Source organism: Lytechinus variegatus, chromosome 3, assembly GCF_018143015.1.
Source record: "Lytechinus variegatus isolate NC3 chromosome 3, Lvar_3.0, whole genome shotgun sequence".
NCBI classification, from domain to species: Eukaryota; Metazoa; Echinodermata; class Echinoidea; order Temnopleuroida; family Toxopneustidae; genus Lytechinus; species Lytechinus variegatus.
The window spans coordinates 29,103,025-29,116,845 of record NC_054742.1 but is presented as its reverse complement, the minus strand read 5'-3'; the positions used below and the strand labels follow the sequence as shown (position 1 = coordinate 29,116,845).

Here is a 13,821-nt window from a genome sequence, read left to right as displayed (position 1 = left end):
TGATGGCTAGCCTCAGCCCGGCATGCCCACACAGCTACACCCCGAATATATTTTTTTCGCATTTCGGGGGCAAGAGTGAAATCGCCCCGAGCCCCCACCCACGTAAAAATATTTTTGAGCAACTCAAACATCCACACCATAGTCACACTCAGTCAAAGAAATTGAAGCATAATTATATCATTACAATCTTAGAGCTCGAAACCAGGGAAAATCAATATAGAAAAAATTGAAAAATATATATTTACAAAAAAAGGCAGAGCCTATACGACACTGCCAAGCTTCAAACTCTAGTTCACTCTCACTCAGTCAAGCTCAGCTCTTGACTGCACGCCCACTTCCATTGTGGATTCGGGCTAAATCCCACCCCGCCAGTTTAGGCGGCCGAGCTACGGAGAATTACGATGAAGAGCAGCGGACCGTTCATCGGTTGTTCGCTTCTTGCGACCAGAGAGAAAAAGGTGAAAAACTTGAACAAAATCGTGCAAATACACCAAATTTTATCCTTGTGATGAGAAAATGGAGGTAATGGAATACAACAAAGTCCATCTTCTGCGATAAAAGTGGTACTTTGAGGAGAAATGATCACAAAATCAAGTCAGTTATTGAGCGGGGCCGAGCCGAGCACCGACACAGTTAATACACGCGCGCCTATGGGAATCGCGAGCTGTCGAAAAACGCCTAAAATTACACTTTTTTTTTATTTCAGCGAAAAAAAGTAATAGAAAGTGAAGAACATTACCATCAGACCATATCTCTAGAAAATCTTTACAAGAAATTTCGAAATTACGGAAAAATAGACGCAAATTTGTGAGAAAAAAATCTCGTAATGGGTGGGACAACTCGGCCCGCGGTCCGAGATGTCCCGTGGTCCGAGTTGTCCCTGATGCTGCCGAGTGCTACCGTAATTGCGAACAGGTTGATTGATCACGCAGCAGCAGCCAGAACATCTACCGGTACTGTACCTTGTATTTATTTCATGCATAAGCAAATAAACATACCTAGAAATCAAAGCAGAATCATCTTCAGAATCCATCAAAGAATCTCTCCTGAGGCCGTACAAATAATAATCTTTGTCAAGTGCCATTTTAAATCACAAAACACACGGTGTTCTCAGCGTTGGGGACAAGATGGCAGATAGTTGATTGACGTGACGATGTTGATGAATTGTTGCCAATTTGACAAAGCCAAAGATTGTAGAGCGCGCGCCGCTAGCTGGACAAAGCTAAATATAGAGAGCTAGAGAGAGATGAGCGACGATTCTGCGAGCTGGCATGATCACCGTCACACACAAAATCCATTTTCCCCATATCTTATCCAGGATCTTATCCTTGGCTTCAATGTGATCATGGACCACGTACTGCACCCCCCCATTTCACCAACCTGTACAAAGTATTGGAACTCCTTTTAATTTCAGCTCTTTCCAATAATATCTCAACTATTGTTCAAACTTCATATTCAATGCCCCCCCCCAAAAAAAAAATTATTTGAATTTTGTACAATGAAATAAGAAGTTATGATCATTGTAGCACAACTAGACACGCAGAGCTCAACAGCATTCATGTATGGTTATGATCACGGTATGATAATTTCAGCATTAAAAACATTTTAGTGCTCATAAAAAGGTTTGAAAATATGGGTGAATTCATATAAAAAATGAATCTAATCAAAATCAGACTAGTAGATAAGTGAAAGCTTGAACAATATCGCACAAAAATTAAGGTTATAAACTTTTAACAGTTGTAAAAAGTGGTTATCACCATGCCCATGGAGACTTCAAATTCGCCATATTGGTGATGTCATAGTGACTACTCTTCCATTTCTTCCAATGCATATAAAAGTTTCATTTTCTCAAAAGTTTTACCTATAATATTTTTCCTTTCATGTGGACCTAAAACAAAAATATTTTGATGGCTTCCTTAATGCTTGTCTGATTTCTTTCAAACTTTCACCAATATCCTATTTCTCTCCTCTCTCACACAACATTTATGACCAAAGTTGAATTCACCTTTAAATGCATGACTGATCATGATCTGAATGATGTAATAAAAAAAATAATAAAAAAAAGGCTATACTCATCTGTTTCATGTAATATGCAATTCACAGCTTTTTATGATAGATATACAGGTAAGGATTTTTTAAAGCATATCTTGTCCATTCAGTGTTTTTATTGTAATGAATATAATGGGATCCTGTTCAATAATTACATTAAATTCTTGGGACACTATATCCTAGATATGACAAGGTGGATGAAGTAAGGAATATAAGCACTCTTTTTGTTGTAAAAATATTATTTCAGTATCTCAATACATGTAGGTTATAATGCTGTAAGGCAAGGGCATTACTAAAAGAGGGCAGGGGGTGGGACCCGCATGAAATAGTGAGAGGAAAATAAAGAAAAAGACTCTTGAAAACAACTTTCAACACTTTTAAACATATCCACGAGCAACCGATCCCATAATGCAGACACAGTTGGAAGCATATAATAATTACAAATACATTCATGGATGTATTTCATATTCAAAATCATTGTACACAATATTTACTTCAACTAATTAGGCAATGTTGAGAGGTACATATGAATGTATGAAGTAGAAAGTATAATTCATGTATGATAAAAACAGAGCCATGTATGATGTTTTACGGTCAGACATGATGAACAAAAAAAATTACACTATTTTTAAGATATGCCTTAATAGGCTTCCAGTCTTTAAAACAAAATTCTGAAATTGCAGGGAAAGGCTTGTAACATCAAGATTTCTTGATGTCACAAGTTTTTCCAAGCAACTGCAGACAAAACATTTCTGTGCTATCTGTTTAGCAATATGATTGGACTGTTTTTATTGTATTCAGGTGACAAAACAAGTCTCCTCAGCTTTGTTGCTGAGCTTTTCACTTGTGGGGAAAATACTACCAGGGCTTTGAAGCATTCTATCAATCACTACTAGCATAGCAATGCTGCATATCATTTTAATTTTTTTTTATGAGTACTTCAATTCCTAATTTTAAAACATATCTCATAAAAATTTAGATCCCCTTTCCTAAATGTCCTTTTGACTTTGAATAAATAGAGAGAAACTAAAGACCATAAAGCTGAAAATTTAATCAAAATTGGGTGTAGAATTAGAAAATTATGGCATTGAGCAAATTTGCTTGTTTTTAACTGTCATTCGCTCAATAAGCAGAGAACTGCCAATTTCTTTTGCACATGGATTTTATTACTTGGAAATATGGGATACAATTTTTTTCTCGTACTTCTCCTATGATGTATGTATAGCATAGCTGCTGGTTGACATTCCAAAAATAATGTTGGTTACTTTCTAGTAGCTGCTTTATGATAAAATATACAAAAAATGAAAACTTTGATCATAATTATAAATTTACAACTCATAAAAGTTCTAAATTTCTTATTCCTTGAGTTTCCTCTATCTTTTCAAATCAACTTCCCATTGGGGTGGACTCAGCTTTCTCCACTGCAAGTTTATTCTTCATGTCATGAGCAAGTATAAATCCATGTTATCTGTTATACAGAACATCCTGTCTTAATCACAAGACCCTGAGGGTTATTGCGTCCCTAACCTCTCTATTTGTTGATATAGAAAGTAAAACAGCTAGGCTATCAACTCTTAGCCATAGTGTTATTATACATTCCATATGAGTCTGTAACGTATAGACTATAAAGGTTGGCTTGACTGGCCAGTTAGATTCTGCTTTCTATGTTCAGAGGAAGGGATACCTACCAACAATATTCCTCTACCATGTAAACATGTAAGTGTCTTCTCAAAACATAAGTGCAATATAAATCTTGATTAATACACTGTCATAAAGGCAACATAAACTTCTGGATAGATTGTAGATATGGTTCTGAGAGGTACTGATGTAATTCTTCTTGAGTTACCCACAGGTAGTCTTCTACAGTTGGCGAGTCTGTTTTCTTCTCAAATATTCCTGATACGTACTGGGCTTTGAAGAAAAATACCTGCATAGTATAAGAAACCATAAGGATAAATCTGCTGCAATCAAATTCTTAATTCAATAAGAGCTAATGGGTCCACCCATGGTACATAGCCCCACACACTCCAACAGCTACCTACAGGCAGAAAACATTTTGAAATTAAGACAATGTTTACATTGATTGATTATGGATCACTGTTCTTGACTTGGAACAAGTGAAACGCCTCTGGCAGTCTCGCCTGCATTACGCGATTCGACATAGCAGCAGTGCTGACTTTGAAAAAAAGCAATTGAATAAATACTCGCAAAAGAAAACAGTCATATGATAATGAAATACTACATGTATGTCCATTGACCCAACATGCCATTTTGACCATGATCATGTGACCTAAGACGTGTGCAAACAATCATTCATACTTGATTATGTCTATGTTTCATGAACTACATGTACATATGTAGATTCATTAACTTTCTAAATCATGATGCCAATCTAATAAATACCCCCAACATGGCCAAAGTTCATTGACCTTAAATAACCTTTGATCTTGGTCATGTGACCTGCACATGCACAGAATATTCCGGGATAAATGGTTACTCTTGTGTCCAAGTTTCATGAACTACAACTATAAACTTTTAAAGTTATGATGACAATTCCACAAATACCCCCCAAGATTATCAAAGTTCGTTGACCCTAAATCCCTTTAACTTTGGTCATGTGACCTGAAACTCACACAGGGATACTTAATTGCTCTTATGTCCAAGTCTCATGAACTAGATCCTTAAGATTTCAAAGTTATGATGACAATTCCAGAAATACCCCCAATGTGGTAAAAGTTTGTTGACCCTAAGTGACCTTGGACCTTGGTCATGTGACCTAAAACTCAGGCAGAATCTTCAGTAATATACTATCACCCTATGTCCAAGTTTCATGAACTAGCTCTATATACTTTCTTAATTATGACATTTCAAAAACTTAACCTTCGTTAAGATTTCAATGTTGACGACACCGCCGCCATCAGAAAAGTGGCTCCTATAGTCTCGCTCTCCTATGCAGGTGAACAAAAAAATCCATCACTTTCTGCTTTCTTTTATTGGAATTAAATTCGTAATCACAAAATGTTAATTTTAAGTGTATAATTGGGTTTGAGTAGATATGATAGAGTTGAGAAATAGAAAGAGGAAGGTGTGATGGTCAAAGGGATTAAAAAAAAGTTTCAGGTCCCACCTTGACACCTGCTTTCCCAGTTTGCTCTTGGACTGCCTTGGGGTAACGTTGCTTGTAGAAACCAACAGGTGCATTGCCCATGAAGTGAGCCCTAAGAGCTCCTGAATCATCTGCATGGTCCCCCAGCACTCTCATAGCTGCCTACAGGAACAAAACAATTTAAAAGGTATTCTGAATAATGCTCAATAACTTATATGTATTGCTTTGATCAGTTTAGTTCTAACCTAATAATTATCCTAATCATGTAAAGCAGCAGAGACAACTATCTCATAGACTGATAAAGGGGCATTTACCCTAGATCATCATATAGCATATCATAGCAGATGCAACTCTCTAATAAAGATGTTATGGTAGACCGATCAAGAAGCTTTTGATAAAAATCTCTTAATCTAAATCATCTCAAACAAACATTGAACGCAAAATAGTACTATAAATGTACATACATTTTTCATAGTCTCTCCTTCTTCTCTGTTGCCATAAGGAAGCAGCCACACACTATCCTTTCCCATCTTGCATTTGACTATCAACACTAGTTTATTTGAGAGTTCACGATCCAGGGAATGTCTTTCTTCTCGCTCATCAGCTCCTAAGAATGATAGCATGAGATGAAATTTTTAAAATGTCAAAATTTACAAATTCATCCACATTACTTTATTTTAGCATGGGTATCATATTTTTTTTGTCCAATCTATACTTGTGTATGTACAAGTGTACATGCTCTAGGTTCAGTGCTAAATCCATTAAGTTTTGAAAGGGGACAAAATCAAAATCTTGTCTTCAGGGTGGTGTTTCATAAAGCTGTCTGTAAATTAAACATTACTTTATCATGACTTGAACATGTTCTTCAGTTTTAAATCAGATTTTCATTACCTAATCATGATTTCCATCAGATAAAGTGAGATCCAACATTTGTACATTAAAATTCTTTTGTTAAAAGAGAATAAAACCTCGGTAATAAATCATTTGTATAAAAGGTGAGAAAATATGAAAAACAGAATGGTGAAAGTTTGACAGAAATCAAACCAGGATTAATATAGTTTGAAAGATATATGATCACCAAGACTATGTAAATCTCACTTGGCAAGTTGTTGTAGTTGAAAGGATTATTCTCCCTTTTATAGAGTACTTATGACCTTTACAATTGGCATGGACTTGACCGTTAACATGCAAAGTCACTCACTGGGATGGTGCAATACACATTAATCTAATACAGCTGCTAAATATTCCATGAATTGTAGGAATTCATTTTGATGCAACATTTCTTATGGTGTTTTGACGACTAATGGTATTTAATTCCAAGTTATTTCAAGATTTTCATCATTGATGATTCCAAGGGAAAAAAAAGAAGAATACAAAGACAATTTGGGATGTGTATGGAACACATAGTCATAGGTCACATCAGGTGATTCAATATTATCTGGCATTAGAGTTGTAGAATTGCTCTAACATCACAATCATGAGAATGATGAGGACATGAGGTAACTTCTATTCATCTTTCAGTTTAAAAAAAGGTGCTTACAGTTCTGCAATTTTCTAAGGGGAAAGAAATATGGTGTGTAACTGTTTCTGCGGTACCCATTTTGAAATAGAACCTACCTGTAAGTCTTGGTGCTACCTGAAATCCTGCTAACTCTTCTGTGGCTATATCCTCCAAGTCAAGGGCAGTTAAGAGATCTCCACCATCATCCTTTTCTTCTTCGTCTTGCTCCCCAGACTGCTTTTTAGCCATTCTCCTCCTATTATAGAATCAAAACGATAACACATACAATTATTTGACAGAAGATTTTTTTTCTTGGGGAGAAGTACCTTGGTCAACACTTCAAATGCCCACATTTAGCTAAATTTTGAGAATAATGGGAAGGTGGGAGACGTATGTACAAAGCAGAATGGCAGAGCTTGTTTTGAAAAAATAGACTTCTTGTTCATCTTTGAGACAATATAAAAAACAAAATCCTTGCTTGGAGTGAATAATTGGAAACTAATCCACAGACACACAACAAGTAGTATTGCGGCTTACAAAGCCTGAACTACCAGCATTAAAGAGAAAATGAATTATCAAGATTGTATAAATTATAAGTTTGCACAAAAAATGTGTTTGTGGCACACTAAGGGTTAATAGAACAACAGATGCCTGAATAATATTCTGCTGATAAAAATGTCAAATAACCCGATACAAGAATAACACAATACTCTAGCGATATTTACGTTGCAATCAGCAAATTGTGACAAATATATTTTCTTGTAGATGGGACTGAATGTCTTGTATGTTAATCCATTTCAGACACAGAAACACTAGTCATACATGTGAGCACCGACTGTACAATATTTTTTGTTGCTTACTTGTCTGCTGCCACAGACAACTCATGCTGGGACAGGGCACTCTTCTCCAACTCCACATTGTTGATCATGTCAATGTAGCGTTGTTCAATCTCATTCTCTTCTTGGCAGACAACCGGAAACCTTTCCAGGCACACTGCGCTTGCTAGTTGCCATGGTTTGCTTGACCCCAGGCCAGCTTGCTGGCTAAGACGGCATATTGAATGAATATTAAATGTTCTTTTTTGGCTCCATATCTCTTTCACACCTGCAACAAGGAGTAAAAATGGAAGAAAAAAAATCAAAGCCTGTCTGAATAAATCTAAAGGTGCAACAGTTTCTCAACCAGCCTGTACAGAAAATGTTGGTCTACATGCTGTACTGGCACTGGCAAGCAAAACTACTGCCAGGCTAGACTGGATACATAAATTCAAAACAGGAAAGTCCCTGGAATAATTTATTGACAGGTGGGTCCTTCAAGATGACTGAGTAGATTGCTAGCCGAAAGAATATATTTTCTAAGTGGAAATGTTTTCCTCTCCTTATATGAATTATTGGTGGGGGGGGGGTTAAGTCAAATTATAATTTGATGGGGGTGAGCCTTACATAAGTCAAAACCTTAAAAAGTTGTCTAAGACTCTAAGAAACTGGCTACAAGTCAACTTTGAAATACGGGTGGGGCCCAGGTGAATGTGTCAATGTGAACACAACATCCTAATCTTTTAGATTGTATTATCAGATAACACTGTGCATAGATCTACAGGTAGATCTAGGCATAATAGGTTTTTGATTTCCTACATGTATATACCCAGTAACAGTTGTGCCACTGGACAATAAATTTTAAACAGCCATTTGGAAAAGTTATCAAGCAAAGTCTCATCAATTTTTAGTACAGAAAGTTCTAAGGCAATATTATTTATAATGAACACAACTGAATATTAAAACTATTAAATTATTATTTTTGTATAATCCAGACAAAGGAAGGCTTTAAAATTTCAAATTGTACAAACACCCCACCCCCATCCTGACTACACATGTACACACCGGATCAACATTTGTTTTGAAACTACATTTACACATAAACTGCCCTTAATACTGCCGAGTGTGGTGAGGCACACTAAATAAACACACAATACTATCATCGCTAAAGCCAAAGCTATAGAGGCATCAAAACGATGATCATCAATTTTTTTTCTGAAATCACTGCACTCGCAGCAAATATCTATACTGAGTCGGCACTCAGCAGTGAATTTCACAATTTGAGAAGAAATAGGTACGGTAGGACCTACTAAAAGAGTACAGGTTTGAAATCATCGATTTGAGAAATAAAACACTATTTCACATGACAATGAGAAAATAAGAACATTTCATATAGCCTAATTAAATACAAAAGGATTAGTGAATGAGTAATGTCATCAATTCCCTCATTTGCATACTGACAGGGATGTGCATAACTGTTTTGTGAAATCAAGCTTTAAAATGTCACGATTTTCTTATTTACATTCGATTTTGATGAAATTTTTACTAGTGTTAATACACTTGTTGCTTGATGTTGGATTTTCCTCTTGCCTTGGGACTTCTAATTCAAATCAACTTTTTGTTCGGGTGGACTTGTCCGTTAATCAATGGTACTATAAAGAGGATGCAGTGAACAAGTGAACCAGTACTATTCTAATGTGAACAGGACAGTAGGACAAAGCCAAATGGCTAGTCAAAAAAAGGGCTTCAGTCTCTGTAAACTTGGTTGTTTTTGCCCTAATCTCTCTCTTCGCTTCGTCCTGCCTGACCCGGGGTAATCCAGAGAGCTCCGTGGGCATGGCGGGCCGGAGCCCAGGACTAGGAGTCATCCGTGTAATACTAGTCAAACATATAATATCCAAAATGGGGTAGAATGGGGTCTGAATAGCACTTCAAATAAAAGGGGAAAAAACAAACTAGAGATGCTCGGCGGGTTGCGCAGCCGAGCAAATGTGTATCCCCCGAACCCACCAGGTCATCCGTCATTGCGATATATTGACAAATAAATACAATTATCATGGCGACAACGACCTTAGCATACAGGTCCCCAAGCCCATCTACCATCCAAGTGTGGTTGAAAAGTGACTTACGGTTGCGGAGAAAGGAGTTTTGCATGTAAACATTAACGTTGACCTGAAAATGGCCTTTGACCTTACCATGTGACCTCTGACTGCAGCATAAATGCAGGTCCCCCAAGTCCATCTACCATCCAAGTTTGGTTGAAAAGTGATTTACGGTTGCAGAGTTGGGTGTCATAAGAGAGTCTTGCATGTAAACTTTAATGTTGACCTGAAATGACCTTTGACCTTACCATGTGACCTCTGACTGCAGCATAACATGCAAGCTCCCAAAATCCATCTACTATCCAAGTTTAGTAGAAAAGTTACTGATGGTTTTGGAGTTAGATGTCATAAGATGGTCTTGCATGTAACCCGTTGATATTCATCTACCCCTCATTTCCCTCCTCTTCAAAACCACTCTGCCACTTTTAGACGGCTTAATAGACATGATTAGATTCGATAATAAGAATCATTAAAATCAATGAAAATCACATTAAAAACACTATTTAACTGTCTAAATACTCCTTGTGATCCGAGTCCCCTTCCCGTGTTGAGTTCGTCCAATTTCTCATAGGAGGGGACTTGGATAACGAGTACTATTACTCGTGATCCAAGTCCCCTCTCTTAAAAATACAAAACGGCAATTAACCCGTTGATATTCATCTACCCCTCATTTCCCTCCTCTTCAAAACCACTCTGCCACTTTTAGACAGTTTAATAGACATGATTAATGAGTATTTTCGATAAGAATCATTAAAATCAATGAAAATCACATTAAAAACACTATTTAACTGTCTAAATACTCCTCGTGATCCGAGTCCCCTTCCCTTGTTGAGTTCGTCCTATTTCCCATAGGAGGGGACTTGGATAACGACTAATACTACTCCTCCTTATCCAAGTCCCCTCCTATGAAAAGTTAGACGAACTCAACACGGGAAGGGGACTCAGATCACGAGGAGTATTTAGACAGTTAAATAGTGTTTTTAATGTGATTTTCATTGATTTTAATGATTCTTATTATTAATTTTGTCTTATTTAGTGTTTTGATCATTGTTTCATCAACTTGGAAGAATATACCGCCACAGGAGTGAAAAGAAAAAGACTATAGGCCTAGGCCTTATTGTTGTTTGATAGTGTCCGAGTCAGTTATTGTGTCAATGGGAAAACGTGTGGTGGAAGTCCCCGCTCAACTCAGTGAGAAGCTTCGCACCGTTTCGCATCGCGAACAATAGATATCGTTTGAAAATCTTCCAACCGTGGATTCTATTGATAGATTGCTGATTTTAAGGTGTGTCTCAAGTTTGTCCCCAGTTCAGTGACGTGGATGACGATGATAAGCCAAGGCCGTTTCTGGTTTTGCGTGGGGAAATATAGGTAAGGATCCCAGGCGCGGCGTCATGGGGAGTGACCATACGTATAGTACCGGTATATGACTTTCACTGCCCAGAGACGCCTCCAGGCTAGGTATACTATTAGTATTACACGGAGTGCGGACGACTCCCGTCCTGGGCTCCAGCCCGCTGAGCTCCCTGGCCTGGGTTAGGCCCGGGACGCGGGCCGGGGGAGCTCCTGAACTCGAGTGGGGAGACTGACGCGACTTGAGAGAGAAAATTCGGATGAGGAACACTACTGCTCGCTACACCTTCTTTTCACTTTCCACATCATTCCAATTAGCTCAATCATTAGACATTAATGGTTACCTGAGAATGGCAAAGAACCAAGTCTGCAACTTAACAGAAGACTTCTCCCAAAATTCACAGCTGAAGCCATCACGCTCGTGTCAAATAGTCTCGACCGATGACTGGTTTGGCCAGCGTAATGTAAAATGTTCATATTTTCGCCCTAATCTCAAGGTAGCTCATCCTAGTCTGAAACATGCAGGCCTGTGGTTCAAGCATATCAATCCCCTTGCTTGTCATGGGGAAGCTTATGCATTTTCCAAAGTGAAATCTATGGATTTCGTGCACACTTTTGGTGCATATTTTTTTTTTGGGGGGGGGGCGGGGGCAACTGCCCCCTCCCAAGCTTTATACGGCCACGCTTAACTGTTTTGTGAATTTTAGAGAAATTTTAAACTGTAATAACTTTCTTATTTACGAGTCCGATTTTGATGATTTTTTTAGTGGTATATTATTATGCTTGCTGGATTTTTTTTTATCTAATTTTTTTGTTGGAGTGGACTTGTCCTTTATCACAACTATTGTCATGTTTGTTTAAATTGAGTCGCAAGCAAGTTAAGTTTTTGATTTGCAGAGTCTCCTTCCTTCTTTGAGTATAAAATTTGACATAGGTCCCAAAATAACTGCAAAATAGAATAATCACTTTTATATTCTTCTCTCATATGTCATAGAATGGGCCTGGTGACGTCACTAAGATATCGTTCAAATATGACAGAGGAGTTAATCAAATAAATCTTAATCTTCACTTGCAGTTGTCTATCATTCTCGACAGCCTGAGCAACTTTGAAGATTGTGATTTTCATTGAAGTGTTTTGCTACCAGCAACATGAGCATGAGTCCGACCGGTATAAGCCGTCTATAAAGACGGCATTGACACTGATGGAGCGGGATGACCAGACGCCATATAGAACGCCATCTAATCGTATACTGTTCGTACTGAGGCCCAAAGCACGTCTTCATAAATTCTGTCGGTTTTTTTATAAATAAATTAATAACAGGAAATAAGCGGGGAAAAAAATTAAGCAAATAAATCTGGAATATTTAATACTTCCACACCAGGCACACTCTTAATAAGGCGACCGCACACCGATTGGTCTGCGACTCAATTTGAAATAAAGTAATAGATATTGAGACTTGGAATATCTGACAGAATAATGTTCGAAATCATCGTACGAATGACCTATATTCAAATCTGTGACTATGCTATCATCCTTCTTATAACAAAAGCAAATTTAATATCTAGTAGTAATGACGTCATATATAGCAGTCACACGATTGGCTACGAGCTGAAACTAATTTGGCCTCTACTCCAAAATAAAGGCTTGCAATCTTTCAAAACGGTTATATAGTATTCTTTCAATTAATTTTAACCTCAAATAAAATTATATTTTCCATTCACATTTAAAAAAAAATGAGGAAAATGCGATTTGTTCCAAAATCGATTCGCGAGCAGTCGTATAAGGTGTGCGGTGGCCTTTATACAAAGCGCTGAGCGGATTATTCGTGTTACGATATATTAAACTCCCTACTCGATTTGAGGTCAATTTCACAATCTCAGCGTGAGTCTGATTTTAATCTCTCGCAGGTCTCTGTAAGACAGAGACCAATTGCCGCCGCCATAGCGGGTTCTGTTATTTCGTGCAACATTTAACCCTAGTTTGGTCGCAAATGACTCATTTATACTTATAAGGACAATTCCACCCCCAAAAAAACTTGATTTGAATAAAAAGAGAAAAATTCAACAAGCGTAACACTGAAAATTTCATTTAAATCGGATGTAAAATAAGAAAGTTATGACATTTTAAACTTTCGCTTCATTTCACAAAACAGTTATATGCAAATCTCGGTCGGTATGCAAATGAGGGAACTGATGACATCACTCACTCACTATTTCTTTTGTATTTTATTATATGACATATGGCGTCATTGTCATGTTTAATGAAGTTTCATTCCTCCCTGAACACATGGAATTCCATTATTTTAACCTTTTGTGCTTCAGGCAAGGAGGTCCTAATCATCAAATTTGTAAAAATTGAAATATTTTATAAATCAAACAATAAAAAACAAAAGAAATAGTGATGAATGACATCATCGACTCTCTCATTTGGATGTAACTGGCTCGTTCATATAACTATATTTTGTTAAAAATAAGCGAAACTTTGAAATGTCATAACTTTAGTTATTTTACATCCGATTTTGAAGAAATTTTCAGCATTGTGCTTGTCCGATTTTTCTCTATTGATTCAAATCAACATTTTTCTGAAGTGGACTTGACCTTTATGAAATCAATATCATTTATGGAATCTGAAAGCACTAATACCCGAGATTGTCTATTTTGCTTATTAGGTCACCAATATTTAGTGACGTAAAAAACAATCCCTTTTTAAAACGTGGGATTTTGCCACCAGATAAGACAATACAAATATCATTAGTTATTTTTGATAATTTCAAACTTATATCGTTCACATAGAAATTAGTGTCAAGCAATTGTAATAAACGAAATAAACATGTAAAGTTATAGACCACTTTTCTCGGTTGAAGCCGGGTAAAGCAATAAGCAAACTATACGTCA

The 13,821-nt window shown here is 37.1% G+C and overlaps 2 protein-coding genes across 3 annotated transcripts in view; both read right to left on the bottom strand.

Annotated features, from left to right (window-relative positions):
• Positions 1–1,177, bottom strand: part of LOC121410705 (RNA-binding protein 10-like) — a 34,193-nt gene extending 33,016 nt beyond the window's left edge. For both annotated transcript variants that reach the window (XM_041602953.1, XM_041602954.1), the window contains exon 1: positions 999–1,177. In XM_041602953.1, coding sequence (XP_041458887.1) covers positions 999–1,084 — 86 coding nt within the window. In that variant the 5' untranslated portion in view covers positions 1,085–1,177. The remainder of the gene's footprint in view (positions 1–998) is intronic.
• Positions 1,178–2,143: 966 nt separating this feature from the next.
• Positions 2,144–11,382, bottom strand: LOC121410704 (39S ribosomal protein L46, mitochondrial-like). The gene is made up of 6 exons (XM_041602952.1): positions 11,271–11,382; positions 7,517–7,760; positions 6,773–6,912; positions 5,620–5,762; positions 5,177–5,317; positions 2,144–3,976 (listed from the first exon to the last, which is right to left on the bottom strand). Exons 1-6 carry the CDS (start codon positions 11,338–11,340, stop codon positions 3,818–3,820), a joined length of 897 nt encoding a protein of 298 aa, XP_041458886.1. The 5' UTR covers positions 11,341–11,382; the 3' UTR covers positions 2,144–3,817.
• Between the last annotated feature and the right edge of the window lie 2,439 nt (positions 11,383–13,821).